The 26,529-nt window shown below is 45.4% G+C and overlaps 5 protein-coding genes across 8 annotated transcripts; 2 read left to right on the forward strand and 3 right to left on the reverse strand.

Annotated features, from left to right (window-relative positions):
- Positions 1–164: 164 nt before the first annotated feature.
- On the forward strand, positions 165–20,389 carry LOC6546677. 4 transcript variants are annotated; one of them, XM_026981207.1, is made up of 10 exons: positions 165–555; positions 5,567–6,888; positions 8,221–8,362; positions 14,051–14,193; positions 14,255–14,418; positions 14,589–14,783; positions 15,098–15,140; positions 16,249–16,976; positions 17,975–18,172; positions 18,246–20,389. In XM_026981207.1, exons 2-10 carry the CDS (start codon positions 6,843–6,845, stop codon positions 18,858–18,860), a joined length of 2,274 nt encoding a protein of 757 aa, XP_026837008.1. In that variant the 5' UTR covers positions 165–555; positions 5,567–6,842; the 3' UTR covers positions 18,861–20,389. The 4 variants fall into 4 exon arrangements, with proteins under 4 accessions (XP_026837008.1, XP_026837005.1, XP_026837006.1 ...); XM_026981204.1 differs by lacking the exons at positions 15,098–15,140; positions 16,249–16,976 and having other exon boundaries at positions 14,045–14,193; XM_026981205.1 differs by lacking the exons at positions 15,098–15,140; positions 16,249–16,976.
- Positions 20,334–22,280, reverse strand: LOC6546676 (alkylated DNA repair protein alkB homolog 8). Its single transcript, XM_001974467.3, has one exon. It carries the CDS (start codon positions 22,240–22,242, stop codon positions 20,395–20,397), a length of 1,848 nt encoding a protein of 615 aa, XP_001974503.1. The 5' UTR covers positions 22,243–22,280; the 3' UTR covers positions 20,334–20,394.
- A 128-nt stretch (positions 22,281–22,408) lies between these two features.
- LOC6546659 (cyclin-dependent kinase 9) lies at positions 22,409–24,054 on the reverse strand. Its single transcript, XM_001974466.3, has 4 exons — positions 23,722–24,054; positions 23,574–23,658; positions 23,257–23,514; positions 22,409–23,197 (listed from the first exon to the last, which is right to left on the reverse strand). The coding sequence occupies exons 1-4, from the start codon at positions 23,904–23,906 to the stop codon at positions 22,511–22,513; spliced, it is 1,215 nt and encodes a 404-aa protein (XP_001974502.1). The 5' UTR covers positions 23,907–24,054; the 3' UTR covers positions 22,409–22,510.
- An 11-nt stretch (positions 24,055–24,065) lies between these two features.
- Positions 24,066–25,189, forward strand: LOC6546658 (28S ribosomal protein S15, mitochondrial). The gene is made up of 3 exons (XM_001974465.3): positions 24,066–24,374; positions 24,436–24,569; positions 24,629–25,189. The coding sequence occupies exons 1-3, from the start codon at positions 24,169–24,171 to the stop codon at positions 25,129–25,131; spliced, it is 843 nt and encodes a 280-aa protein (XP_001974501.1). The 5' UTR covers positions 24,066–24,168; the 3' UTR covers positions 25,132–25,189.
- LOC6546657 (zinc finger Ran-binding domain-containing protein 2) lies at positions 25,123–26,522 on the reverse strand. The gene is made up of 3 exons (XM_001974464.3): positions 26,236–26,522; positions 25,842–26,158; positions 25,123–25,785 (listed from the first exon to the last, which is right to left on the reverse strand). The coding sequence occupies exons 1-3, from the start codon at positions 26,322–26,324 to the stop codon at positions 25,343–25,345; spliced, it is 849 nt and encodes a 282-aa protein (XP_001974500.1). The 5' UTR covers positions 26,325–26,522; the 3' UTR covers positions 25,123–25,342.
- Positions 26,523–26,529: the final 7 nt, after the last annotated feature.

A 26,529-nucleotide genomic window follows, 5' to 3' on the forward strand; every position in this document is an offset into this window, starting at 1 on the left:
GTAAGTTCCTTTTTGTTTATCAGAGGTTTCAATTAAGTAGACCCCATCGCTTTAGCCATAAAACAGTCAAATGGGCATTTCCATTATGTGCACCGCTGGCGTGTAAAGCTTTCTCTCTCGGCTCTTTCGGTTCAGTTTCGTTTTCATTTTCCGTTGTCCATTTCAGTAGTAGTTTTCGCGTCGGCCGCAGCACAACGAGCAACGGAAACCGGAAACGAAAGTGAAAGCGAAAGGCAGTGGCTCCAAAGCACAGTTAATCGGGCAGAGAACCGAGTGCAGACAACAGTCAACTGAGAACTGAGAACTGAGCGCAGTGAAGTGTTTGTTTTCGCCGTTATCAGTGGATGGATGCACGCCTCTCCTTGCGCCTCTGATTGCGAGTAGGGATCGGGCCAGGGACTGGGACTGGGATTCCGAATCCTCATCCTCATCCGCATCCACATCCACATCCGATTCACAATCCAGGCGCGCGACCCGCAGGGAGGAGGCGGCGAGCCGGAGAGGCGTGTCACTAGCAGGTGGCTGAGCCGGTTAACCAGAGTCCGACGGCAAAAAGTAAATAAAAAACGAACTTGCAAATTGTGTGACAGTGTACACAGCCGTTGAGGGCTGGATTGTGTGTGCTTTGCAGATTTCAAGCGTGCCGCGAGCCGTTAAAACTTTTGTTTGTCCACTGGAAAAGAATTTGCACACTCTTATAAATGTATCTATCCCTTTTATATGTAACAGATAGTTAAACTAGCTTACACTCAAAGTTACATTGTAATTAATAATATCATTGATCTAGACAGGCCATTAAAATGCCTTACAGCACTTTTATTATTTTCTATCGCTTTACGACTTGAGTGCTTTTCACGTTTTTCCCAAATAATTAGAAAACTATTGTGAAATTATCAATGCTTGGGCTTAAAAATAACTTCGTACCCCAGTTCTTACAAATGCGAAAGCCATGGGATCTCCGACTTTCTTTTCTGTGTACATACGTAAGTAGGTGTGTTTGTGATTTTGTGACAGTCGCTCAATTAACAGTGAGAACTGAGTCCTGAGTCCTTTGCGGTTCTTCTCAAGAAGGCGACTGAATTTTAAGCCAATTAAATTGCGAAAATCAGAAACGGAGAGGCGAGGGAAATGTGCGATGAAAACGCAAATGAAATGGAATGGAAAATGGCCTAATGGACTCTGTCAGCCAGCAACTCAACCTGAAAAGCAGCACAGCTGTGGCAATTAAAAAGTAATTTTAATGCTCCTGTTTCGTTTGTTTTGCGAAAACAAGCAGCGAATTCACAATTAACCTGGGTGTTTTTGAATTTTTGTGTGTGGGTTAATACCTCGCCCTTGCACTGCTGTAAATCTATTTCATTTCTCAATTTCCCCCGTTCTGTTTGGCCGTTCGAACCGTAGCGAGTCGCACGTAGTACGTTATTATAAACAAATCGTTTTCCACAAAGAATCCCACGGGCCACAAACATACACATATGCATATATATGTGCATATATGTATGTATGCCGATATCCGCACATTCACCGCAACTAGAACAGGTCAAATGAAAATCGGATCGGCGGCAAAATGCCCGGAAAACGTAAATGTTCGTTTAAATTTAAATCCGTCGCAACCACAGTCGCCGCATTGCGTGCATTGCTCCACCATGTGGCAGTACATCTAGATATATGCACCGATTCTATATATATATATATATATTAACACGACTCGCTCCCTGTATTTGTGTAGCAAAATGCCGCAAAGTTTGACCGATTAAAAATGGAAATTTCTTCATCGCGGAAAGTTGCTTGTGCTCATTAGCGATCTGTAAATAAACAAAATTTCATTGTAAAGCATGAGTTTACGCATTAATGAACACAGCATGAAGAAATCTATCAAAAAGTCTGAAGTACGTACATACATCATAATAAGCTGAAGTGTGCACATCGAAAGCTATAATTTTGAGTATCTAATAAATACTTGAGTCCAATCAAAAATTCATTCCCAACATGATCACATTTTGAAATAATATGTGTATAGATAATTTAGCCATTTGATTCGATGGTTTAGTTAGTTAGTTTTTTTTAATGAAACTTCCTTTTTTCCAATGTATTTCTTAATTATTTTTTTATGTTTTTCTTTGTTTTTCAACTTTGTTTTCAAAATTGCCACACTCAACTGCGAATTGCAGAACAAGAAAAATCCCGTAGAGAATGAGAAAATTTTCCATTTTCGACTTTCATGGCTACAATTATTTTTTTATCATCTCTTTTATGCTCGCGAGCTTTAAGCTGAAAGTAGTACTCAATTAAAGCCCACTTTAGCCTCCCATCACGCGCTTAATTTTTTATCATCATCCTTGGCAGCCTGTTTCCCTGACTTCACCCGCTCCTTTCATCAGCGAGTTTCCTCCATCCTCTGCTCCCAGCATAGCTGTGGAAAATCTCGCCGAAATTGGAGTCAAGTGTTTTCCCTTATTTTCTCTAGCCTTTCGTTTTTTGTTTTACAGCCAGGACATAATAGCATGCGCCCGCCCCTTCTTTCTTCCTCTCTTTCACTCGAAAACGTTTCACTTACACACACCAGTGCTCGCACTTGTTCAAATATACACTCTGCACTGTGAAAAATTTCCGATTTTCCACAGTGCACCACAATACTCTACTTTGCTTGAGCGCTAAAATGGTGGCTAATGATTGGTTGATTTAAAAATTCAGCTCACTTTCCAATTTAAAGTATTAATTTAAAATTATACTCTGAATACACTTAAAACAGCTTGAAAATATGAACTCATGTGAAATTGCAGTTGCTGAGACACACACAGATAGGCTTTATGTGGCACTTTGACTGGCATTATTGCTCATCCGTCATGTTGGCTTGCCAGCTTAGTCATTAGTTCCAGGTCAAATGTTGACTTTTGAGCAGTGTGCACCGGTGTAAAAGCTGGAGCGCAGCACACACAAGCCTTTGCCCGGTATTTCCCATTTCCCCCAGCCCTTTCCCTTCCCCGCCCCGCCCCGCCCTTCCTTTCCTATCCATTCCTTTCCTTTTGGCTGTGCCTCTCGGCTTTCGGGCTTCAATTGTAGCGGCCAAGTTGACCTTTTTGTTAATAGCGCTCACACACCGCGCCACACGCGACTACCAATATGCCGGGCTGGGAATATATGGCGCGGGGGCATTGGAGCATTGGAGCATTGTCTGCGCAGGAATTGGATGTTGGCACAGCTGATTGATTTATTGTCTGCCCGGCTGACAATCCTGAGTCCGCCAGTTGGCAGCTAAGCCAAACAGACGCGCCAAATGCCAAAGGAGTCCCTGCGCCGCGGAGTATGCAATAAAAAACCAGAAAATTATCAACGTGTATGAGTTTGTTTGCTTTCGTGTGTGTGTGTGTGAGAGAGAGCGTGGCTTTGTGCATGTAACGTCGTTATAATTAAGAGCGTTGGCGACAGCGAAACCGAAAGCGACAGCGCGTACTAGCCGCCATTTTCGTTTAACGATAACTGCTTTCACCTACTTATTTTCCACTGCGGGAATGCATGCACTCGCTCCCCAATTTTCACAGAATTCCAGCGCCAGGCAACCCGTTTTCCCACCCACCTCCACCTGTCTGCCCACCGACTATGCGTCAGCTCTTTGGGGCTCTGTTTTATTATTCCCCCGTTCAATTAGCAACATTTTCTTTGAATTTTTAAATTTAATTTCGAATTTGCGCTCTACCGCGCCAACACAGTTTCACATATCTCTCCATTCTTAATGGTTAAACCACACATGTGCACATATGTAGCTATGGTTGGGAGCTACATTTTCCAGCTTCATAATCGCTTCATATGTTATTATTTAAATTATGAATGGCAACATGCAAATTTAATTTGGTATTTGCACACCCTTTGCAATACTTCAGCAGTCATATATCCCATGAACTTCATTTTAATATTCAAGCAGTTGTCACGTCGTCCTGCTTGGTTTTCTTTCAACGCCTTAATGAAATTCTTTTCTTCGGAATTTTGTAAATTTAATTTCCTATTCAAAAAGCTGTCATATCCGTATTTGCACGTCTGTTTGCCGGATCCCCGATTTTCCATTTCCCCCAAACGAAACAATCCCCTTTTTGAATTTTTAAGTTTTATTCCTTATTTACTTCGTTTTGAGTTTAAAAATTATCATTTAAATTGCAAAGCGTGTGCACTCACTCATTACACATTCTCTCATGGCTGTAGCTATCTTGTCCCGAAAGCCTCAAGCATGCCAAAGTGTATGCCAAAAGTTCATAAAACTTTTAAGGGTCTCTCGACCGACAAAAATGAGACATAAATGCATAAATTTAATGAGTATCGAGCGGTTGTCCGTCGCTGGTCAAGGGGCGTAAGTGAAAGCGGTGGGCGTGGTCGGTATCTGGCCGAAAGATAAGAGTGTCCAGTCAGCGAGAGTAATCCCAATTATCCTTGGACAATGACAGCTGCTAACTAGAGTTATTTACTTAAGTGCAAACAGTCATTTTTCTGAGATATGGCGAAAAGTTGAATGACACTCGACAGCAATTTGATGTATTAAAAGATTATCGCTCACTTAAACTAATACTCGCGGGCATAATGCTAAGGCAAATCAAGTTTTAACGACTTTTATTAAGTGCTGTACTTTTTGTTGGCTTACACATGACATTTAATAAATCCAAATGCGTTCAACTTTATGTCGCCTATTTGCCCACACTTTAAACGTTTAAAATAATAGACGCGATTTGTAGCCAACATGAATTGCAGGTCCCATCAGGACTTTTTCTCTTCAATATTGGCTATAAAACATCGGTCCCTTTTTTATAGACTTTTGATGGCAGTTCTCCCAATTGGTTTTTCGAGCCAGTGAAATGGGTAAAAGTCCGTTGGGTTTCGTTATTTCTTTAGACTGACATTGAAAGGAAATAGAACATGTTTTTAGTTTACTTTCGTGAGAAGCGCCAAATCAGAGTAAGCGATGCCAATAAACGAGTTAAACAATTTACTTCATCAACAGGTTGCGGGGTAAAAATCTAAAAAAGCGAATAGCAAAAGCTAAAACACAGACCGCACATGTTGACCACATAGTTTCCAGCCGTGCATGCTAATCGAAAATCTGAAAACACAAAGCGAAATTTTCCACAAAACTCACGCATGATCGGGGCAATCCCGAAATTGAATTGTCCGATGCAGATGAAACATGGATTGAATGTGGGATTATTTATAGCACATTAGGTATGCGTGTGTGCCCTGTGTGTGTGGGGTTAGTTTGGGTGTGTATTGCCGAGCTAAGGTTGTCCACGTGGCGTATGCGCAATGCCAATTAAATTCGAACTTCGAAGGCAGAGCCCCAAAAAGTATGCAGCACATAATGTAATTGCCTTTCGTTTCTGTTTTCTTTGCTTCGATCTGGCAATGAATAACGAATGAGTCGTGTTCGCTTAATTGTGATTGAGTTGAGAACACAGCTCATTATAATTAATGTAAATGTTGCACAGAAAAACACACACACACACACTGTTAGTAATATAGTTTTTGCACAAATATATGCGCATATTTTGCCGCAAGCCATTAATGCCATTCTGATTTATTGCAGCCTCCTCATCCAAAAACATCGGGCCATAATTAACCGCAAGCCGAAAACAGCGCAGAGGAAAATTGCCAGAGGAAATCGCCAAAATTGAATCAGAAAAATCACAGGTCGCAGAAAATGCGTGCCAAGTGCTTTGGCAATTATGCCAGAATTGTTAACAAAATACAAAGTGTATCGGACTAAATAAAATCGACAGCAGGAAACCGCAGAATTTACAAAAGGACCACAGCGATAGGCGACGACAGGTGGTCGCTTTTAGGGCCTTTTCTCTCCAAATTCATTTCGTAAATATATATATGTGCTGTAGTAGGGGCTGAAAATCACACCCTTTGTTGGCCCGAAAGCAACAGAGCTGAAAAACCCAGACCACAAAACCCAAACCCAAACCCTAGCCCAAATTGAAACCTCAATAGAAACACAATCGGAAGCGGAACAAAAACTCACTTAGGTTGCCATCCAAATCAACGGCTGTCAGACAAAAAGTCGCTTTTTATTGATTTTTATAAAGCCGAGCAGCAGCAACACCAAAAAGCAATGAACAGCAAGGAATAATAACACAAGCCGCAGAAGCAGAAGCAAAATAAAAAAAAAAAATAAAAAGAATAAAAACAAAAGCGAACGCAATGTGAATAATTCCCCAGTTGAACAGAGGCGAGCACGAAACGGAAAAACTGCTGCTATATCCCCACTCACCCCACTCCCAGTGCCCCCGCCCCTCCAGATCCCCAACTAAATAATATAGCACACTATCGGAACGTTCATCAAATGCGATTCGATTCGATTCGATGACGATTCAAACCGGAGACACCGGAGAGACGGACGCACACGGAGCCCCATAAAAATGTGTTATAAAAATATACACGCATAAATTCACCCAATCCCCCCTCACAAGGACATAAATACACGGGAAAACTTTTCATGCAAATGTCATTGACAAAGTCAATTAGCAGGAAACGGACGCGCTGCAGCTGCACAATAGAAAATTTGAAACTCGATTGAAGGCATCACAAAACAAAAAAAAGGAAGTGCTGGACAAAAAGCAAGACTGATTTTAAGTTTAGTTAGATTATTTTAAAAATAAACCCCAAGAAACTGGGAGCGCAACTATTTTATGGGCAACACCCGAAACTGCAACAACGAATTAGCCAAGCGGAAACCGTAGCAAGGAGGTAAACCGCCCACAGAGAAAATAGGGAAAGCCCCAACTGAGCAGGAAAAGCAGCCAAGCAAGAAAAACAAAGCGCCCTCCAACAAAAGCAAGCCGGATTCATTCGAAAGCATGTTTGTGCTCATAGCTGTGCTGTTTGTTAACGCTTGCCTAGCGGGTAAGTACGAAAAGCAGATCCCAAGTCCCAGAATTTAGGGTCCTAAATCCTCCCAAAGAAGTCGTAATAATGCGGAGCAACAATGTCGTGTCCTGCGATACCTTAACCCTAAGCAGCTCAAGCTGTTGACACCAACAACACCCTTTGCTTGGGCTCAGAATAGTGCTCCATCAGCGATTATTCGTTTTCCGAACGACTTTTAGACGACTTTTCACCAGGGTCGGCCAGTTCAACTTGGGTTTATATTTAGCTATGTCTACCAATCCAAATACTCCGTATTTACTGTCTTAGATATGCAGCAACGTATAGAAAGAAATTCAGCTCAGGCCAGACTAAATTTTTGTGGAAATGTTCTCTATTACTTGTTTGTCTATTGAAATCCGCCTAATGGGCAGTCTTCAGCTTTTGCTACACTTTTTTATACAAACATGGATTCAAATTTAAACAACATAGAATGCTATAGTCGAGTTCCCCGACTATCAGATACCCTTTACTCAGCAAGAGCAAACGAGAAATTTCAACATTTTCTGGAATATAGGTAGAAATATAGGGAACAAAAAATAAAATGAAAAATAAACTTAAATAATTTATAACTTAGGATATATAAAAAAGTGAAAAAATACCACATCATTTTTCAAAAGTATGGCCGTGCCAGTTTTGGGCGGTTTGTGGGCATAGGAGTGGGCGTGTCAGCAAACTTGCGCTGCGCCTGTTACATACTTCTCAACGAATCTAGTATACCCCTTTACTCCACGAGTAACGGGTATGAATACATTTACCCAAGCTGCATTTGGAATTTAGAATTAACCTCAAAAGGCGCGCCAAATAAATGCGCACATTAACATAACCTTATCAGTTTTGAGATTTATAGTTTTGTTTAAGCTTCTAAATAAATTAGAAATTTTATCCATTTAATACATTATTGGGTTTTCCCCAGCTTATTTTAAATTAATGTATTTCGCTTAGAATGCTGCGTGTTTTCAAACGACCATATAATACTCAATACTAAATCAACATACTAAATCAATTTGAAAAGTACAAGAAATAGCAAGAGACCCCGAATGGTCAATTGATAAATGATTGACAGCTCGAATCCTTGGTAATCTGCTCTGAGGGCCAAGAGATAAGGTGAAGAACATGCGCAAAGCTCCTAATTTTATGACACAACTTAAGGGCAGACGTCTTTACGATATGGCTCAAACCAAATCCCGTAAATCCCACAGACGCATAAACTTGGCTAGTGCCTGTGAACCACTATGTACGAGTATATGCGTAGCTGGGGCATTTACAGTACAATAATGGCATAATAACAAGCAATTATCCCTATAATAGGCACCATTCCGGCCACGCCGGAGAACATAACCGTTACGTTCCTCACGCCCACGGCGGTCCGAGTGTCGTGGCAGACGCAAATCGATCTGAAGGCACATCCCATCGAGAAGTACATCGTGACGTACAAGCCCACGGACGACAGGTAGGTACCACTAACAAAGCTAAAACTCAATCCGCCGGGCCACTTGACTGTCCAAATGACGGCAGAGCACACTCACTTACCATTCGGCTGACGGGCTTAAAGCGGCTTTGAGGTTCCGACGGGTTCCGCCTGCACGGCCAAAAGCATTTAGCCTAGCCAATATATTGTTAACTGATATGATTCATGTAAATAGTATACAAGTACATGCTGTTTAGTAATGCACTTTGCAAAAAGCTACTTATGTTCTTTAATTTCCGGTAAATACTTCTCTTAGACTGGGCTTTCACTATAAATACATTCAGCATTTGGGAGCAAGAATAAGTAAGTCCCTCCCATTTTCTCTCCGTGTAAGGCAACTGCAATTGCATTTATGCAGACTAAAGTGGACAAAAGAATAACTCTGCCTGCAAATGAAGGCCCATGGAGTGAGGTATGGGGCTCTGTGGGGGGATGGGGTATTGGGGTTGGGGGCGTCAGTGGGCGGAGGGGCGTGGCAGCGGTCAGTCAAGAGCCCGGTCCGTCAGTGTGTGTGTAAGTGTGTTTGCTTGGCCATGAGCTAAATAACGGGCCAAGTTAAAGTAAACCAAGGGAATGGGGGGAATGGGTGGGAATGGCCCCATGAAAATGGGAGACTTGGGGCAAAATTGACCGCGAGTGCAGGCCAAAAGAAAAACAAAAGCGCCGTGTATTTGTAGTCAAGTTATTTAAAACAAAAGGCAAAAGTGCGAGTTTCGTACACAATGGCTGGCCAACTTCTAGGGAATTACAACTCAATTTCCTTAGTCTGAACAACCAGCTGGCTCATAAAAATTCCAATTATGCCCCATTCTCCTCAGCTTTTTTAAGCCTAGGAAACTAACTAAGATAACGATTTAGGAGATAAACTTTTCCTGAGTTTTATTGTCATACGAATTATATTGTAGTTTAACAAATTTTCTGAACAATTTATCAAAGCAAAATCAACTTGAGTGCTTAGCAAACACATAATTTCGTCTCTCGACATTTATATGTATACCCTTTTTATATTAAGTCATGCACAAGTCAAACTCGAGAAGTTTAGTTTCTGCTTAATACGTCCAATTAAATGAAGCAAGGACTTGGAAACTGAAATATAGTTAATTAAAGAAGTCTACCAGTGGAACTTAAAGCTTCTACGCGTGTGAAAAATGCCAGTTTTAATAGGTGGCTGTCAGTTTAAGAACGCTGAACTTTATTGGCACTCAATTAGCTTCGATTTTCGAGAAACTTGAGCTGGGAAAAGTTCGAGTTGGCCAAGTTTGCCAGCTTATGCTGTGTATGGCCTGTGTAGCCGATGGCTTTGCAGCGATACCCATATTCATGAGCAGCGAGCTCAAGTGCACACACATGTCAGGGACTTTGCGACCGCGCCGGTTTCAGATAACTCCCTTGGCAATTTTCCTGATGATTTACCGAATAATGCAGCCCAGCTGCAGCTGACTTGCCAGCAATTCAGCATTTGCCATTTACCATTTACCATCTACCATCCCAGCGTTTTGCATTCCCATCTGCATTGCCACCTCCACACGTCCCTTCTCGCTGATTGCCGTTTGCTCATCGCCGTGTTTGCTGCGTGGCAACCGGAAGGGCAGCAACTATCCCCTGCACTGGAAGAAAATATCACCCACCACCTAATTGGTTAATCCAGCCGCAAGATTACATAATAACATGATCAATAGATAGATCATACTCGGTTGCAATTCTTGTAAAAATATCAGTTATATCTATACTTCGAAATAGAAGAGCATTTATATGTCTTTTCACTTTGAAACTGACTAAAATATTGGTTAATATATTTTCGCTTCGATTCCACTCCAAGGATTTGAGATATCTAAGATTTTGTAAATCAGTTTTGTAAATTATTTAACATTAATTTCTAATCTGCAAGAATCTTTGTGAGCGTTTACTTTTCGCCGTGCACTGATGGCAGTGCGATGTTGCGAATAGCTTGCATATTTCGCCAACAAACTAAGCACTTCCGCTCTGTGTTGGCCAAGTCGGGTTCCAAGTGGCAGCTCGGCTTGGACCGGGCATTTTAGCCCGTTCGCTGCCACGGAATGCCGTCCGTGTAATAAGTTAAGTGCTCGGCTTTTGTGCTTCTGTGCTTCTGTGCCTTTCGACTGCAGTCCGAAGTCGACCGTTTTGGCCAAGGTGTTTTTCAATTTAATGGCCCGCCTTGCGTGCGTGTGTGTGTGAGTGTTGGCCTTTTCCTTTGGCTTTTGGCTGCATGAGCGTGTTTTGTCTTTTACTGCCCGCCATTCCAGCACTGAGAGCAGTCGTTTTGGCCCGTTGTTCTATAAAGTTCACGCCTATGTCAAAAATTTTATTACAAAACTTAGACCCCCTAGTGGTGGTCTGTGTTTTTTTGGTAGTGGCTTCGTTCGTTCGGTCATTATTTATTAGTCAGTTTGTTTTTAATTTTTGTGTTACTTTCCTATCGATTTTTGTTGTACGAGTATTACATACTTCCGCCTGCCAGTCATTATGGCGGGTGGTTGGCGGTGGCTTCACTCTGCTCTATCTTCCTGCCGTTTTTCGAGTAAATTGTGTCCCTGAATAATGTATGATTTGTACATAGACACGTTGTGAGTCGGTGAGTCGGCTCGAGCTTTGCCTTGCCTTTGCCTTTGCCTTTGGCTTTGGCATTAGCTTGGGCTTCGCCTTGGGCTCGAGCCCCCAAGTGAAATGGACTATTGTCCTAGACATTTCCGACAGGTACACAACAGATACCCATACATCGATATGCACTGGTTCGTGCACTGCGAGAAAATCGAAATCGCTGGGCCTACTTATGTTGATAATTTATTAAATGCGAATAATTACAAATAATTCAATAATAGCGGATCTTGACTGTAAATGTAGGTAGCACTTAACAAGTAGCTTAAATAAATAAACTTTAAGTGAAATACCTAAAAAGGGAGAGATTGTCTGCTATGTCTACGAACTACATGGAACTTTATTGTAAGAGTAGATATATTTTCTGCCAGTGTAGCATGCATGCTCCAAATTACTAAGTGGATTTATGAAATTCTTGACGAACACTGAGTGCCTCATGTAGGGGGTTGGAGTTCAATACGTCCAAGCATGTCAAGCACCATCAATAACAATAATAATTAATAACAATTACTGTCCCAGCGGAGGAGGGGTAAGAGGGGCGGGGCAGGACATGTGCAGGACAAAGGCGGAATAAATGGAAAGTCCCGATCAATAGCCGTGTGCTGGATTTTATTCACCATTCTTATCGGTGTTTTTAGAGCCAATTTGACATTATTAAAATTGAAATTGAAATGCCAAGGCCCCTCTGGAGTGTGCACATTTGTAGATATACTCGTGTAGCTATAGTTGCTGTGTAATGGCTAAGCGGATGAGATTTGAGTGCGCTTCCAGCTGCGATGACGACATAAATTTTCCATTATAAGCCATAAAAGTGCACAGGCCGCAGTAACAGGAAATGGAGACAAAAGCTTTGTGCCCACATAATCTAAACCTGATTTGTATTTGACATGTATAGCCAAATAAGCTGGCTTTGTGCTGTTGCCAAGGAACTCGAGAACTCGAGAACTCGAGTGCTTGCGGTCGATTATTCCTTGGAAGTTATCTATCCTGCCCCGAAAAGCCTTCATTGAACATTGATGGCCCCGGCCAAAGGGGCGTATGCGTATTTTTAATTGAATTTTTAAGTTCATGCAAAGGTGCAGTACGATTGTCACAAAGCCAAGCCAAAAATGGTTGCTTCCATTCGAGGAAACACATATTTTTTTTCTAAACCAGCCCCATGAACGCTATAAGTTATTAAATAACAACAGAAAGCCCTGTTGCCCTTCGTGCGAGTACACATTTGTATATTTTGTGTGACATATTGTATGCATACTGCGAAGTTTGAGTAACGAATGCGAAAGTTGTTCGGCCGTCCTGTAAGCTAATTGTTTATTTATCAAGCCGGAATGAACCGGATACCGCTCACAAAAGGGGACATTAAAAAAAGGAAAAGCCGGCCGAAGTGCATATCCAGCCATATTTCTGAATATCAAATGAATTTCAGAGCCCGCAATCAGGCCGTAAAGGGGGAAGGGAAAACCGACGAGAAAATTAGAAACTTCCTTCCTTCCTATTTCCTTTTCGGTTGGAAATTCGCTTGCATTTCTGCTGGCCAGCCAAAAGGCCAAGGGATCCACCCAGAAAAATGCCAGTAAAACTGGAGCCATGCCGTGTGCTTCAATTGTGTATAATAAGCGGCTTCCTCGGCGAATTTAATGCCAAGCAGTCAGAGAAGGGGGAGCTTAAATTTGATTTCCCTTCAGCGTCGCCGCCACACAATAATGAAAACTTTAGCGGCGAAACTTTAGAAGCGCCTGCTGCTGCCACATGTGGCAGACAGGAGACAGGATGGGTTGGAATAGGATCGTTTCGGATGGGATGGCCGCTGTTTGCCCAAGTCGGCCCAATTCCAGTTGCCCTGCGGCCCGACGGGTCTATTGGCTGTATGCAAATGGATGCGACACATGTGGCTAATCAATTATTTAGCCGCCAGCGCGGGAAATCGAGAGCAGTTTTTGCGGACCAGCCAGATGTGAATTCACAATGCGGCGTGAAAGTCCTTAATTCGTATCAATTGGCAGTGTTACTCAAAGGTCATCTGTTTTCTGCTCTTAAAGCCTATTTTCCCATACATACGCATCTAATTAGCGAGAATATTTATCGCTCACTTAATCCGATTTATTTTTCCGAAAAGGCGAGGAGAAAGTAACAAGAATCTATTGACCTTTTCACTGAATGAGCTTGCGCTATACACAATCATTATTTTTGCTTACGGGCATATTGATTAGATCAGCAATTATAATCGTGTATGCTAATAAGGGACAAAATAGGTCTAAATATATAAACGAATCGATATTTTAAAAAACCTCTAACATTAAAGAGCATTCATAAAACGGCAATGCAGAAGCACTTGGTTTTGTGATATTTCGAGTATTTTTATAAACTGCATTCCGCCGTAAACAGGGCATCATTAGAGCGACCAACCGACATTGTTTACCTGTGTTTTGTTTTTCCAACATTTACGATTGCTTGTTTGGCGGTGTTTTTGCTCCGTCTGCTGGCGAAATATGGGGCACTTCTGTTTCTGTTTCTGTTTGGACTCGGGGGCCACTGGGGGCCATTGGGTGGCCCGAATGGCCGTGCGAGCGGTGGTGCTGCGTTTGCTACACGTATGAATAATGAATCATTTGTCAGGCGCTTGTAGTTGCTACAGTCGCAGCAATGGAAGCCGGTGCACAAAAGGCCAACAGTCTGGGCCACTTTCGCCATTGCCCCAGTGGGCAGCGCGACACTTTAACACGGGGAGCAGGATCTTTGGTGGGCGCGGTGGGTAATGTGAGCTCAATTGGCAAATCTAGGACATGTTTGGTAGCTGCTCTGCGAGCAAGTGACAAAGTGAAATATTGGCCAATGCTGTAATTACCAACACGGGCCGGCCTCATATTTCACGACTGAAAGTTTGTTCAATTAGCACACACACACACACACACACACACACACATGCACGCACACTTGCGATTGCACAATCCTGGAACCACCCACACACTCAACCCACTTTCCACTCCCCCCGCTCACAAACACCTCCCCTTAGCTGCCGTTCGAGAGTGGTAATTGAATTAATTTAAGTTACAGGGTTGTACAGGACGTCGCCGGCAGCAGCGAGGCCATTGTCCTGGATCGCCTGCTGCCCAGCACACAGTACTCCCTCGTTGTGACGGCCATCTGGCAGGGCAGGAAGTACCGCAGCCGCGGCCAGATCAAGTTCAAGACGCTGGGTGAGTAACTAGCGGCTTTGGCTCTCCGACCGTGGTTATAATCACTCGCTTTCCATACTAGATCTGCCCAAGAACACCTCACAGCAGGACTTTCCGCCGGGCATCTACGGCAATGGCAGCAATGGCGGTCGTAATGGCAGCAATAATGGCAGCATCTTTGGCGACGACGTGACCTCCACGGCCACCAACATCCTGACCCATGGCACAACCAGGGAACTGCCCACGGTGAGAACCAATGATGTCCAATCAATTCGTATTAGCAATGCGGATAATTGAATTATGTTCATTCAATTCAAAAGCAATTTTGTCCATAAGTGGATTATGAGCTCAAGTTCAGAGTATGAATGTAGGCATGTTGTTTTAATACTTGATTCTGTGCTATTTTGCTTGTGCAGATTCGCGGCGTGGAGATCGGCATCGTCCTGATCGTGCTGATGGTCTGGGCCGGAGCCATAGCCCTGTTCTTCAACCGGTGGGGCAAGATCCGGATGCTGCTGCCCTACCAGCCGGACTACAAGCACGAGCAGCTGAAGGTTCCGGGCACGGGCGTGTGCAGCGCCAGCGGATGCAATGGACAGCACTCGCACCAGGTGAGTTCCGCCGAGGGGGTTCCCGTTCCTATTCCAATGCCGATCCCGAACGGGGAGGTGGGGATGATGGTTGTGCGGGTTTCTAGGATTACTCGGAGCGCTGAGCGTTTGGATTTTCGCGAAGGAACTTATCTCTGTTTCGTTTTTGTTATGCTTCATTTTTAGAACCTACACCCCGATTTCTTTGTCAAGGTATTCAAAAATAACAAATTCTTCCAATTACTTATATACGAAACAAACAAAAATATCTTTGCATTTTACTCGCTTTTTCTATGCATCAATTTAAGTAAATATTCGACTCTTTTTGAACAAAGTACAATCACTATTTCCTTTTTAATCCGTGCACAACCCTGACCAAAAGACTGAAAATCATTTTCAATATTTTCCGATACCGAAGTATTCCAGAACTGTTTTGAGAATGCTTTCCTATCAATTGAATACTTCTTACCAAGAATAAATTTAGTGGTCCGCCTATGCAAAATTAAGTTGGTGATTCTGATCAGTGATTTACTGATCAGTGAAATGTGCTTACACCTTTCTCCTGTAGAAATGCTACTTTTTCGACTGTTACTTCTTTTGATTTGCTTGCCAAGGTAGCACGCGCATTTCGCATTTAATTTGGCTTTCTTTTCCGTAGGCTTATGGCACTAGTTTTGGGGCATACTCTCTGGATTTGACTTGATACGTTTCTGAAGAGTATGAGCTCTTCGGCTTGCCGATGTCAACTAGCGATTCCACCTAGATTCATTGAGCTCAGGATGCGCTATGCATATGAGAGCACTTCTAATTTATAACTCGTACTATCCACATTCCATAGATATGCGGACGAACTTTTCTCACGCAAGAATTAGTGATTAAATTAGTAAACCTTAAACCAGTGAACAAATTTAAAGCTAAAATACAACAGTATTTTAATAAAATAGCTAAAAATACTAATTTATATAATGAAATACTAAATAAATAGCTAATTTTTAATAGCTAAAAATACTCTTGGATTGGATAAAATCAAACATGAAACCTATTATTCTCAACAAACTATCTCGTAAACATCGAAATCTTTTATTCAGTTGAAGAAGAAGTTCGTCTGCATCCTAAATGCATTTAGCGGTTTTGGTTTTGAGCTTTGCTGTTCAGGTGGGCGCTTTCCCGAGATCTCACTGACGAAACATTCCCTACTTTCACTTCGCTCTCGCCTGCTGATCTTGCTCCTGCTCCTGATCCCGCTCTTGCTGCTCTTGCCGCTCCTACTGTTCCCGCTTCCGATCTTTGGTTATTGGTTGGCCCTGCCCCCCGACGAAACAGTGCTTGCCGCGGTGCGAGGGCTGTGGTATCTTCGACCGCTGCTTCCAGTATCCGCGGAGGGAGCTGGAGCGCGACTGCGGCTGCCAGTTTGCACTGCTGCACAAGGCGGATGTGGAGAGCTAGCAACCAGCGCACCGCGAAGCCTCCTCGGCGGCCGTGAGCGCGGCGTCCAGCCACGGACATGGCCATAGCCATGGCACACCGGTGAACACCTATGTGCGCGGACCCAGCGTCGATAATCAGTCCATTGTGGGCGCCAATGTGCTGGAGAATGTGGACAGCCTGGACGCAGGCGAGGCCAACGGGGACGACAACATCGAGGTGGAGGGCGAAGATGTTCCGGACAAGGATAGGGAGGATCAGCAGCTGCTCCAGCGGGCCAAGGAGCCCGTCCATCGCATACTGCCACTGCAGGCGGCTGGTGCCATGAAGCAGCGCAAGTTCGCCCAGCAGCGCGGCATCCTGAAGAATTCGCAGGAGCGCACCTTCGTCGAGGAGGACGAGGTGCTGGAGGCCAAGAAGCAGCTCATTCTGCGCCGTCGCCGCCTGTTCAGCCACTATAGGCAGTACGACCAGTGGCGGAGGCGGCAATTCAGCTACGATCCCAGCTACTTTCGCCCGCCTCCGTTGCCGCCTCGAGCGCTGGGATGCGCTGATCACCACCTGGGTACCATCACGGATGCGAATCCATCCGCCAGTGCTGGGCGAAGGAGACGCCAGTACCGCAGGCAGTACTCCTGCGCGGACCGATCCCGGGAGGGATCGCACGACAGTCGAGGCTCGTCAACGATGCAGCTCCAGCTGCAGAAGTACCACAGCATGGTGGCCAGCGACACCATCCACACCGAATCCTCGGTGCTCAACCACAGCAACTACAGCGAGCCGGCCAGTGTAAGTCAGCCAGCTAGTGTTGGGTGGAACGACCTCAAAACAGGTGGCTCCCTTTGGCGAGGGAACAGGAAAAGGTCACTTGGGACAACCTTAATTGCACACATTAGTTTTCACATCTGGCAAATTGGTTCTTACACTCTTCTGGGCTGTTTACTTAGCTTTTTGAATTATAACAATTTAAATATTTTTTAACAGTGCTACTAACTGTTATTACTCATATGCACTGTTGACCTTTTCCATTCAAGTTTTTAATGAAGGCCTGTGTTTGCTCATTTTATCTACCTTATTGGGCCAAGCTATTATGTTCTGAGAAGAAATTGGGTAACTTTCGCTACCTCGCCAAAGGTAGTGCCACTGACTTTGTCCACCAAAGAGAGCAGGATGTTCCCAACACTAGCCCCCAGCACTTGCAGCTTGTGGAGCACGTTCACATGGTTTTGCCTGGAGTTCGAGTTCCTGTTCGATTTCGAGTTCGAGTTCGAGTTCCACTTCAGATTGCAGACCGGAGCACCAAATCGCACCACTCACCCATCAATATCAATCACCTTGTACAGACTAGCGCTAACCCCACTGGATGGAAACGGCCTACACCCGCTCACTTCTCTCTCACAGCAAAATCACAAATCGCAATCCGCATCCGCTTGTGTCCCGGCTTCGTATCTTGTACTGCAGTAGTGTGTAGCCAGGCTGTAGATTGTCCATCGCTTGTCGCTTGCTCCTGTTCTTGTTGGTCCTTGCTCCAGTGTGGCGGGAGGTCCTTGATGCGGGCTTATGTGTGTTGTGCGTGTGAATCCCCCTGGGAACTGTCCGTCTACCGTCTCCTCTCTATCTCTTTCTATCTCTCTTCCCTCTCTCTTGCTCTGCTCCTTTTGCGGAACGCAGTTCGACAGCAGTGAATGTGCCCACCCACCGTTGCACTGCAATAGCCGCGTAAGCAACTGGCCGGAGGATGCGGCAACACCCAGCGGAGATCCTTACTAACCTACTTATCATTGCAGCACATCCACATGCTGGCCGAGGAGCACTCGACCTCCATTTCGGAGCGCTGCACCCGCAGCCGAATCAACTCGGCCATCTTCGTGTCCTCGGAGGGGCGAGGCTTCGACTCCATAGAGTTCCTCCGACGCCACGGATCCCAGAGTGTTCTCTGCCGGAAAGCCAAGAGCGCCGAGAACATCACGGATAACGGAAGAAGGGTGAGTTAGAATGAACTGATGAATACGAGTATAGCTCTTTTCATTAACTCCAACCAATGATTTCCATTTGCAGAAGAGCCTGCGGCCGTGGCGCACCGACGATGAATCCTGCAAGCAGCAGCACCTCTCGCAGGACAGCAACGACATCGAGCTGAAGGAGTGCGGCGGCGCTGGAGGCGAACTGCTTCGGCTGCCGGTCATCCACGATGGCAAGCAGACGCCCACGGCCGTGAGCAGTCTGCTGGCGCGATCGGCGGCCATTACCACGGCCAACATGATTGTGGGCAGCATTTCGCTGGAGGCACCACCACCTTACATGCAGGATGATGAGGGCGATACGCTGTCCACGGCGGCACTCATCCACAGCGATGCAGATGCCGTGGTACACGAATCGCAGGACTCGGCGGAGACGGTGGAGGAGCTGGTCCATGTGCCGCTCCTGGCCAGTGCCACTGCCACGGCCAGCGTTTCGGCCTCATCCTCGCCCAGCATTGCCATCGAGGCCAAGCCGCGCGTCCTGGTGCACCAGCGATCCTCGACCGCCTCCTCGTCGCCGCACAGCAGCCCCAAGAACCTTGGCAGCCTGGGTCTGAAGATCGTCAAGCCCAAGATAAGTGCCGTGCCAATGGTTTCCGTCTCCGGTCCCTCGCCGCCCATTGAGAAGCCGCCGCTGGCCGAGTGCTTGTAACAAATGGCAGCCGAAACATTTATCTAAGCTCGCACTGAAGGCAACTGGACCCTGGCCCCTTGATAGTCCTTATGAATTCCCAAAGCCGCAGACAGAGTACCCAATCCAAATCCTATTTGAATAATCTAAGACGAGGTAGTTGAGACGGAGAAAGTGTGCCAGCTGCTCAAATAAGTGTTTCGGTGAGAGGCTTTAAAACGTAGAATGCTAACAAGGCAGTGCAAGGACGAGAAGTAGTAATAGGATAGAATAAAGGATATTGTACCAGTGGTCATCACCAGGCAAGGAAAGCTTTGTATATTCAACAACGACTGACGTATACACATATGTACATTATAAACGAAAACAATGGTAACCTGTAGAACTTTATAAGTCGATTATTGTGTATGTGTGTATGCATACCTATTAACTGATAAATCAGCTTTAACAACAAACAAGTAAACTATCAGGCTTTAATATTACGACGATGATGAATTTCTGGTTTAACCTAGTCCGTAGACTCACCTAGCTGTTGAAACTATTAAATCGATTCTCTTTAATTCTTCTCCTATACATATAGCCAAAACGAACACAGAACACTTGGGCACCACCACTGTTATACACACGATCTATATAGATTACCAAATATATTCATATATATATTTATACACCCAGTAAAGTTTGTAATGTGCGTCCAAGAGCCTTGCAGGATCAACAGGGTTTCAGTTCATATGATCCTCGAAGAAACCCGGAAAACAGTGTGATTCATGCCGGGCTCTACTTCGTAGCTCCAGAGGTATTCGGACACCTGCTATACACTTAGCTCTTAGCTTTAAGGCAATGAAATCACATAGTCCAAATGTTACATGCTAACATATCAAATTCTCTACTGTACCCACGACCAAAGCGAAACGTTTGAAACTGTAACTAGTACATAATTAGCTTTAAGCATCCTATTACATGACTATTAATTAGACGTAGAGATTTTTGCAAAGTAAGTGCCCTGGACGACTTCTGAGTGTTTTTGAAACCAGACTCTTACATGTATTCCGTGTAGATGTTTCTGTAGCGCGTACCCTATACAAATGAGTATATATCGTGTTAGGCGAACTTATTGATGGATTTATAGAAGTTTATATAGGAACGATACTTTAGGAATCTATGGCACCAAGCCCATTTGCTCCCGCTCACTGTTTTAGGTAGTCTCTTTACATTTTAGTTATGATACTCGAAATTTATCTATCCACGTACGCGTTAGACACTTGAGATCTATGCTATCCAGTTTGTTTCAGGAATGAAATACAACAAATGTAAATACACATGCACTTGTACCTACATCAACTGAAAATCTCTTCAGTGGAACACAAACGTTGTTATTAAGGAATTGTCAATTTATGGTCCAAAGCTACAATAAATAGATCATCAGTTGGATGGGTCAGCAGTAAGCTTAACTAAGTTCTAGTTTACGTTAAATTCGCTAACACAAAACCAAAGTAAAACTGTGTGAATGTGTATTTTTGAAATCAAATAAACGAATTACATAAATGTAATCTTTTCATAAAGAGTTTTTGGATATTTTCTCAAAAACCGCACAATGATTGCCCTGGTCGTAGTAGCTTTTGATTAATTGTACCTCTTGCAGCTGGGACACTAGGTTTTCCAGTTCCTGCTCCTCAAAGACATGGTAGTATCGCAGATACGTGGTCTTCTGTTCATCCTTGGTCTTCCATGGCACCAGAACGTCTTGCTGCTGGAACTCAGTGCGATTAGTGTGAATAGGAAGTGGGTTATTATTGGACAGCTGCTGCTCCAGTTCCTGATGTTGCCTCTGACGTTGCTGCTGCTCAGTGGTACGCTCCTTATTCACTGCCTTATTTTGCCGAAGATAAGTCGACTTCTTATCATTCTTTCGCTGATCCTTGGCCCAAACGTAAACCAAAGCACGCCCTCCAGGTCGAAGAACACGTGCCATCTCCTGCAAGGCGGCCAATCTACGCTCCTTGGTGGCCAGGTGATGAATGACCGCTATACTGATGCAACCATCGATGCTGGACGAGCGGACGGGCACAATAAGACAGTCGCATCGAAACACATTTTGTCCCTTTCGACGACCTACAGCAAGTAATCCTTGCGCTCTGTCGCAACCAACGGCCAGGAGCAACGGGTTGCAGCCCAGATACTTGCCATTGCCGCAACCAATGTCCAGCACCACAGATTGGGGTTCAAAGGAGTCCAGAAATTCAGCTACTTGTGGCCACGGCGTGTGTCGCGTTTCGCTAAAGTGATCCGCAATCTTATCGTACACTTCGTGGACATTCTGTTGCTCCAGAGTGACGGCCTGAGCAGCCAGTGATGCAGTCAACTCCTGTGGCACCTTGGTTTGCTGTGTGTCGCAAAGCGCGGGGTACGAACAGTGGCAGGGACCTTTTCGCAGACGTCGAAAAGTCAAAGAAGTTCTCTTGCCGCGGACTTGAGTGGTCAAACCGCCAGATGCACTGGGTACCACATCAATGTGCTTTGGTTTGATGCCATGTGTCCAGTCGTAGCGAGCTTCACCCGACATTATCAGCAAGGATCGGCGCGGAAGTCTGACTTGAACCTGGTCATCTCCTCGTCGGAAATCCATTACCACATCGGATTGCAGGGACAACGAGAGAATGGGATCCAAGAAAGCACTGTGTGTGTCCACATGAGGAGGAATTCCATGACCGGGTTCGTATTCATTCACTGTCAGCTGGTCAGGAGAGCTCCAGTCCCAGTTGGAAGGGAAGCTATCTAGTCGCGGCCACAGAATATCACAGGCCGATGGTATTGACTGCTCCAGAGGCTTGAAGGGATCCACATTATTGCTACCGTAAAGAAACTCAAAGCCAAAATGCTTGACGTTTCGATGCTTTAGAGTTCCCGTGACTTCGGAGGTTCTGCCATCCCCACCAATGACGCTCAACAGCGTTGACTCCTCCTCTTCGGTGACAAAGTCTTCAATTACGTGAAGGCCTCTGGGAAGAGGCTTGTTCCACTCACTTTTCCCCGCAATAGCCGGTAATTGCTTTACATAGCTGAGGTAGGCAACAGCTCCCTGTTGTCCAATGGTCGATATGTTGTGCATCCCCTCATATATGTGCTGTGAGTCCTCCAAGCTTGCGCAGATCAAAAAACAGTAAGATTTGCCCGGCAACATGACCACCTGAATGACTTTTCCGCCGGTCGCGGCAGCCTCCGTTAGCAGACACTCCTCCGTAAGTCCATTGCTGAGTCCCACGTTGAGAATCGCCAGGTATGTGGTGGGTTCATCGCTTGGAGACACCTCGCAGTCATTTTTGATGATTGCAAGACATCTCCGCTGCTTTTTATCCGCCTTTTTGGCCTTGTTTACCTTTTGCTGCGTTTCCTCAACGTGCATCTCGCGGCCAGTGTGTACACCCCTCTTCAATGTTTAAATTTTCTAAATCAGTCGAATTGAGAATACCCTTACTTGCACTGATTCTGCGTTATTGTAGTAGCTTTGAGTAAACGAGACATGATGCAGACAAACAAAATGTTGAAGGTATACTTGGAGCAAGCGCTAATGTAAATGCCAATATTTTTATTGTACACTAACCTAATTATCTAACACTAGTTGAAGTTGAGAAACTAATAGTACAAAATCGGGTGCGTACACCTCTGGCAGTCTACCAAACCCGGTCAATCATGCTGTTGTCCTGGGGCTTCTGGTTCATGGTGGTCAGTTGCTGGTGATAGTTGCGCATCTGGTTGCTGCGGCGTGGCTGCGCCAGGTACTCAAACATGCTCTGCAGGTGCTGGGACAGCATCTTGCTCAAGTCGCTGGGCATGGGATCCGTCCAGAAGAAATCGTGATTCAGAGCTGTGTCTGCATCGATGCGTTTCTTAGGATCAAGGGTCAGCAACTTGTCCAGTAGATCACAGCCAGTTTGATCCTTGACATACGGACGCAGGCGCTCCTTGACTCGACGCTTCTGGTTCTTTGGCAGCTCGATGGATTTGTACAGCTCCAGCTCCTCTACTCCCGGCCACACGTCCGGCGTAAAGGAGCCGCACAGCTGCGAGATGAAGGTTAGCTGCTGCTGCTCCGTATTTCCTTGCATGATGGGCGAGCGAGTCCACATCTCGGCCATTATGCAGCCGGCTCCCCACATGTCAACGGGCGGACCGTAGTTGCGGTCACCCAGCAGCAGCTCCGGCGGCCGGTACCACAAGGTTACTACGCGATTTGTATAGCGATTCTTACTCTCATTCTTTGGAATGCTAAAAGCACGGGCCAAGCCGAAATCAGCGAGTTTAAGGATGCCATGCTTGGTAATCAGCACATTGGCAGCTTTCATGTCTCGGTGCAGGATCTAGTAATGCAAATGAAAATATATATGTACAAATACCATTGTTTTTTGTTATGACTTACTTTGTTGCTGTGGATGTAGTACAAGCCATTCAGCAGCTGCTGCATAACCTTCTTGATCTCGCCCAGACTGAACTTGACGTTTACATTGGACAGAAGGCCTGCCAAATCGTGTTCGCAGAAATCAAATACCAAATAGAAAGTGGATCTGTAACCATTCGTGGCGGTGGCCTTGGTGCGGCAGATCTCTATCAAATTCACCACGTTCTCGTGCTTCAGCAGCTGCAGGATGCGGATCTCTCGCAGAGCCGTGATGGGAAACTAGGAGAGCACATATATAAATTAGGAATTCGTCTCTTAAGATGTTGCTGTTCACGCACGCCCTCCTTTTCGTTGTCCATCAGCACCTTCTTCATGGCCACAAACTTCTTGTTCCCCTTCTTCTCGCGAGCCTTAAAAACCTCCCTGAAATGGTAAGGGTTATGGTTTAGTTGTTCAAAGTATGTTTTCACTATTTCGAAGACCTACCCAAAGGTGCCTTGGCCAATTTTCGCCACCTTTTCGTATTTGTTGCTCTCGTCGCAGTAGGGAAAATCGTAGTCCTCGATGTACTTCTGTTTCTCCATCAGGGACATCGTGCGCGATGAGCTGGAGCCCACGTTGGAGGGCGTCGACCCTGAAGGCTGCTGGAGCATGTGGGACATGTGCGCCATGGTGAAATTTTCCTCTATTTATACAGTTTTTACAATCCCAGTTCCACGAGAAGCCGACAGTCGAAAAGAAAGAAAACCAGCAACAATTGCTGTTGCTACAGCTGTTGGACAAATTAATACTGGTGTGCATACACTGCCGAAGTCTATCGATAAGAAATCGATAGGCCAACAGCTGTGCAGTAATCACTTTCCGATTATTGGTATACACTGGCCAAGTGATATAACCTAGCCAAAATTCGGCCCACAAATAGAAGCCGATTTAATGAATAAACTGTTGAATATAGCCCAGGCAGGGCAGCGCCAGTTTGTCCGGGAATATGCATTCAAGTCGGAACTGAAAATCAAATGGGTGCGCCCCGAGAAGATCGCGTGCTTTAAGCCCGAGAAAAGCGGTGATTTGGCCAAACTGCCTCCTCTGAAAGCCGACGAACTGCTGCCGGAATTCCGGGACTGCAAGGAACTGGAGAAGTATGTTGCAGTACTCTGCAAAATATAATCGTTTATTCATATCATCTCAACATTGTTGTAGAGCCGACGAGACCGTTAAATCTTTGTTCAAGCTGAGCAACAATGCCAGTTACCTGACCACAAAATTCTATCGCGACGAGATGGTCAAGGAGGTGCAACGGCATGCCCAAGACTTCGGTTCAATGGAGGCCAAATGTATGTACCTTTGCAGAGTGAACATATAGCAGTGTCCTCATAATTTGACATCTTTTTAGTGGCCAAAATGACTGCAGTGATCCGCCGCTACCAGGAGCACATGGACAAGCATCCCCGCGACAAGATGATCAAGGTGCGACTCAAGGAGCTCATTGACAAACGCAAGAAGTTCCTCAAGTATTTGAGACGTTGGGACTATCCCCGCTTCGAGTGGATTCTTGAAAAACTCGACCTGGTGTATAAGCCACCGCCCGCACATTTCCACTGGATTACCCGCAAGGAGTCCCTGCAAAAGTTGACCGACACTTACTGCGAAAACCTAAAGGAAGAGCGACTGGAGGCCTACCATAAGCAGCTGCAGGCCCAGCAAATACCCTTCCTTGAGGAGGCAATCAAGAAGATGCAGTTCGTACGGCAGGAGCAGATATCCTGCGATGTCCCCGTTACCGTGACAGAAGAGCAGATTGCCGACTCAAAAAGGCAGCTGGAACGGTTGAAGGAGCTGCAGCAGGCGGAGGCAGTCGCTACCAGCAAGAAACAAAACGAGGATGGCTTGAATTAGGCCCGATTCTTTAATGTTACGGTGTCTTACAATAAATGTAAATGCTGGTGTTCTTAAATTATATGTTTTATTATACTGGACATCGTACCATATGTCATGATCATCTGAGCGCATACTGGCAAATAAATAAGAAGGCAAGCATGATTGCCTTAGAGAAATGTGTAAAAACAGATGCAATTAAAGAGAAGTTCTTAAAGGATACGATTTGCAGCTAACGTCTCCCAGACAAGGCGGTTTTTCGCCTGCCGCCGCTGCTGGAGCTACTCGAGCTGCTCGACGAAGAGTCGCTGGAGCTGGATGAACTGGACGACGACGAGGAGGACACGGAAGAGGTAGAGTCGCGTGAGGTACGCTTGCGCTCCTTGTCGCCATTGCCAGTAGCCTCTTTGCTCTTGACATCTGTGGAAGTGACTTCTTCGTCGCCCCAGAGATCGTACTTCGACAGATCTTCGTCGTCTCCTTCGTCGTCGTCCTCATCTTCTTCCTCCTCATTCCGCTGCTCATCTCGACTAGACCTTCTGGGCCTTTTGGAGTCCTCTCGATGCTCGCCGTGCTTTCGCTTCTTGCGACGTCCGAACTCATCGTACTCGCTATCCGAATCCTGACGATCCTTGTATTCTACTACGCCGCGATCATTGTATCCACCGCCGAAGCCTTTAAAGAAATGGGTTAAGTAGGTTTTGAAGCGGATGAAGCTTATTCGGACTCACCAGTCCGCTCCTCCACATCCGAGAACTTGGGAGCGTTGCACATATTGCAGGTTTGGCGACGTGCCCAGTTCACATTTGCGCACTTGCTGCACTGCCAATCCTCGGCACTGAACAAGCCCCTCGACTTGTCGGCCGCCGCCTTGCCAATTTCGGTGCCTAGCTTCTTCTTGCTTGAGCTGCTGCTACTGCTGCTGCTCCCGTTGCCGCGTTCCCGCTCCCGGTCTCGATCCCTGTCTCGCTCCGGCTTATCACTGCCATCGCGGTCCCGGTCGCATTTGTTGCACTGCAAACGGCGGGCGAAGTTCAGATGGCGACAGCTGCAAAATCGTGGGAAAGGTGTGACTCGGAGGACTTCCCACTTGGCCGCTATCCCTGCATCTTTACGGGCACTCACTCGTAATCTGGGCAAATCCAATCGCCAGGCGAAGCGACGCCGCTGCTTCCCGCGGCCCCTGATGCCACGCCTCCATTTGAACTGGACATGTCTGGGCGTTGGCCGCGTCCTCTGCCAAAGGATAATGTTACTGGGCGTCCAAGTAATCCTCCTTAGGCCGTAGGAGCAGCATCTAACCGAGATTTTTTTTACCAATATTATATTCTGTATACGGTACGAAATAGAGTAGTCAAAACATCGATAGCGTTATCGATAGTATGGCCCAACGACCACAATCGATTGCATTTACTTAAT

This window comes from Drosophila erecta, unplaced genomic scaffold (genome assembly GCF_003286155.1).
Source record: "Drosophila erecta strain 14021-0224.00,06,07 unplaced genomic scaffold, DereRS2 tig00000092-arrow-pilon, whole genome shotgun sequence".
Taxonomy (NCBI): domain Eukaryota; kingdom Metazoa; phylum Arthropoda; class Insecta; order Diptera; family Drosophilidae; genus Drosophila; species Drosophila erecta.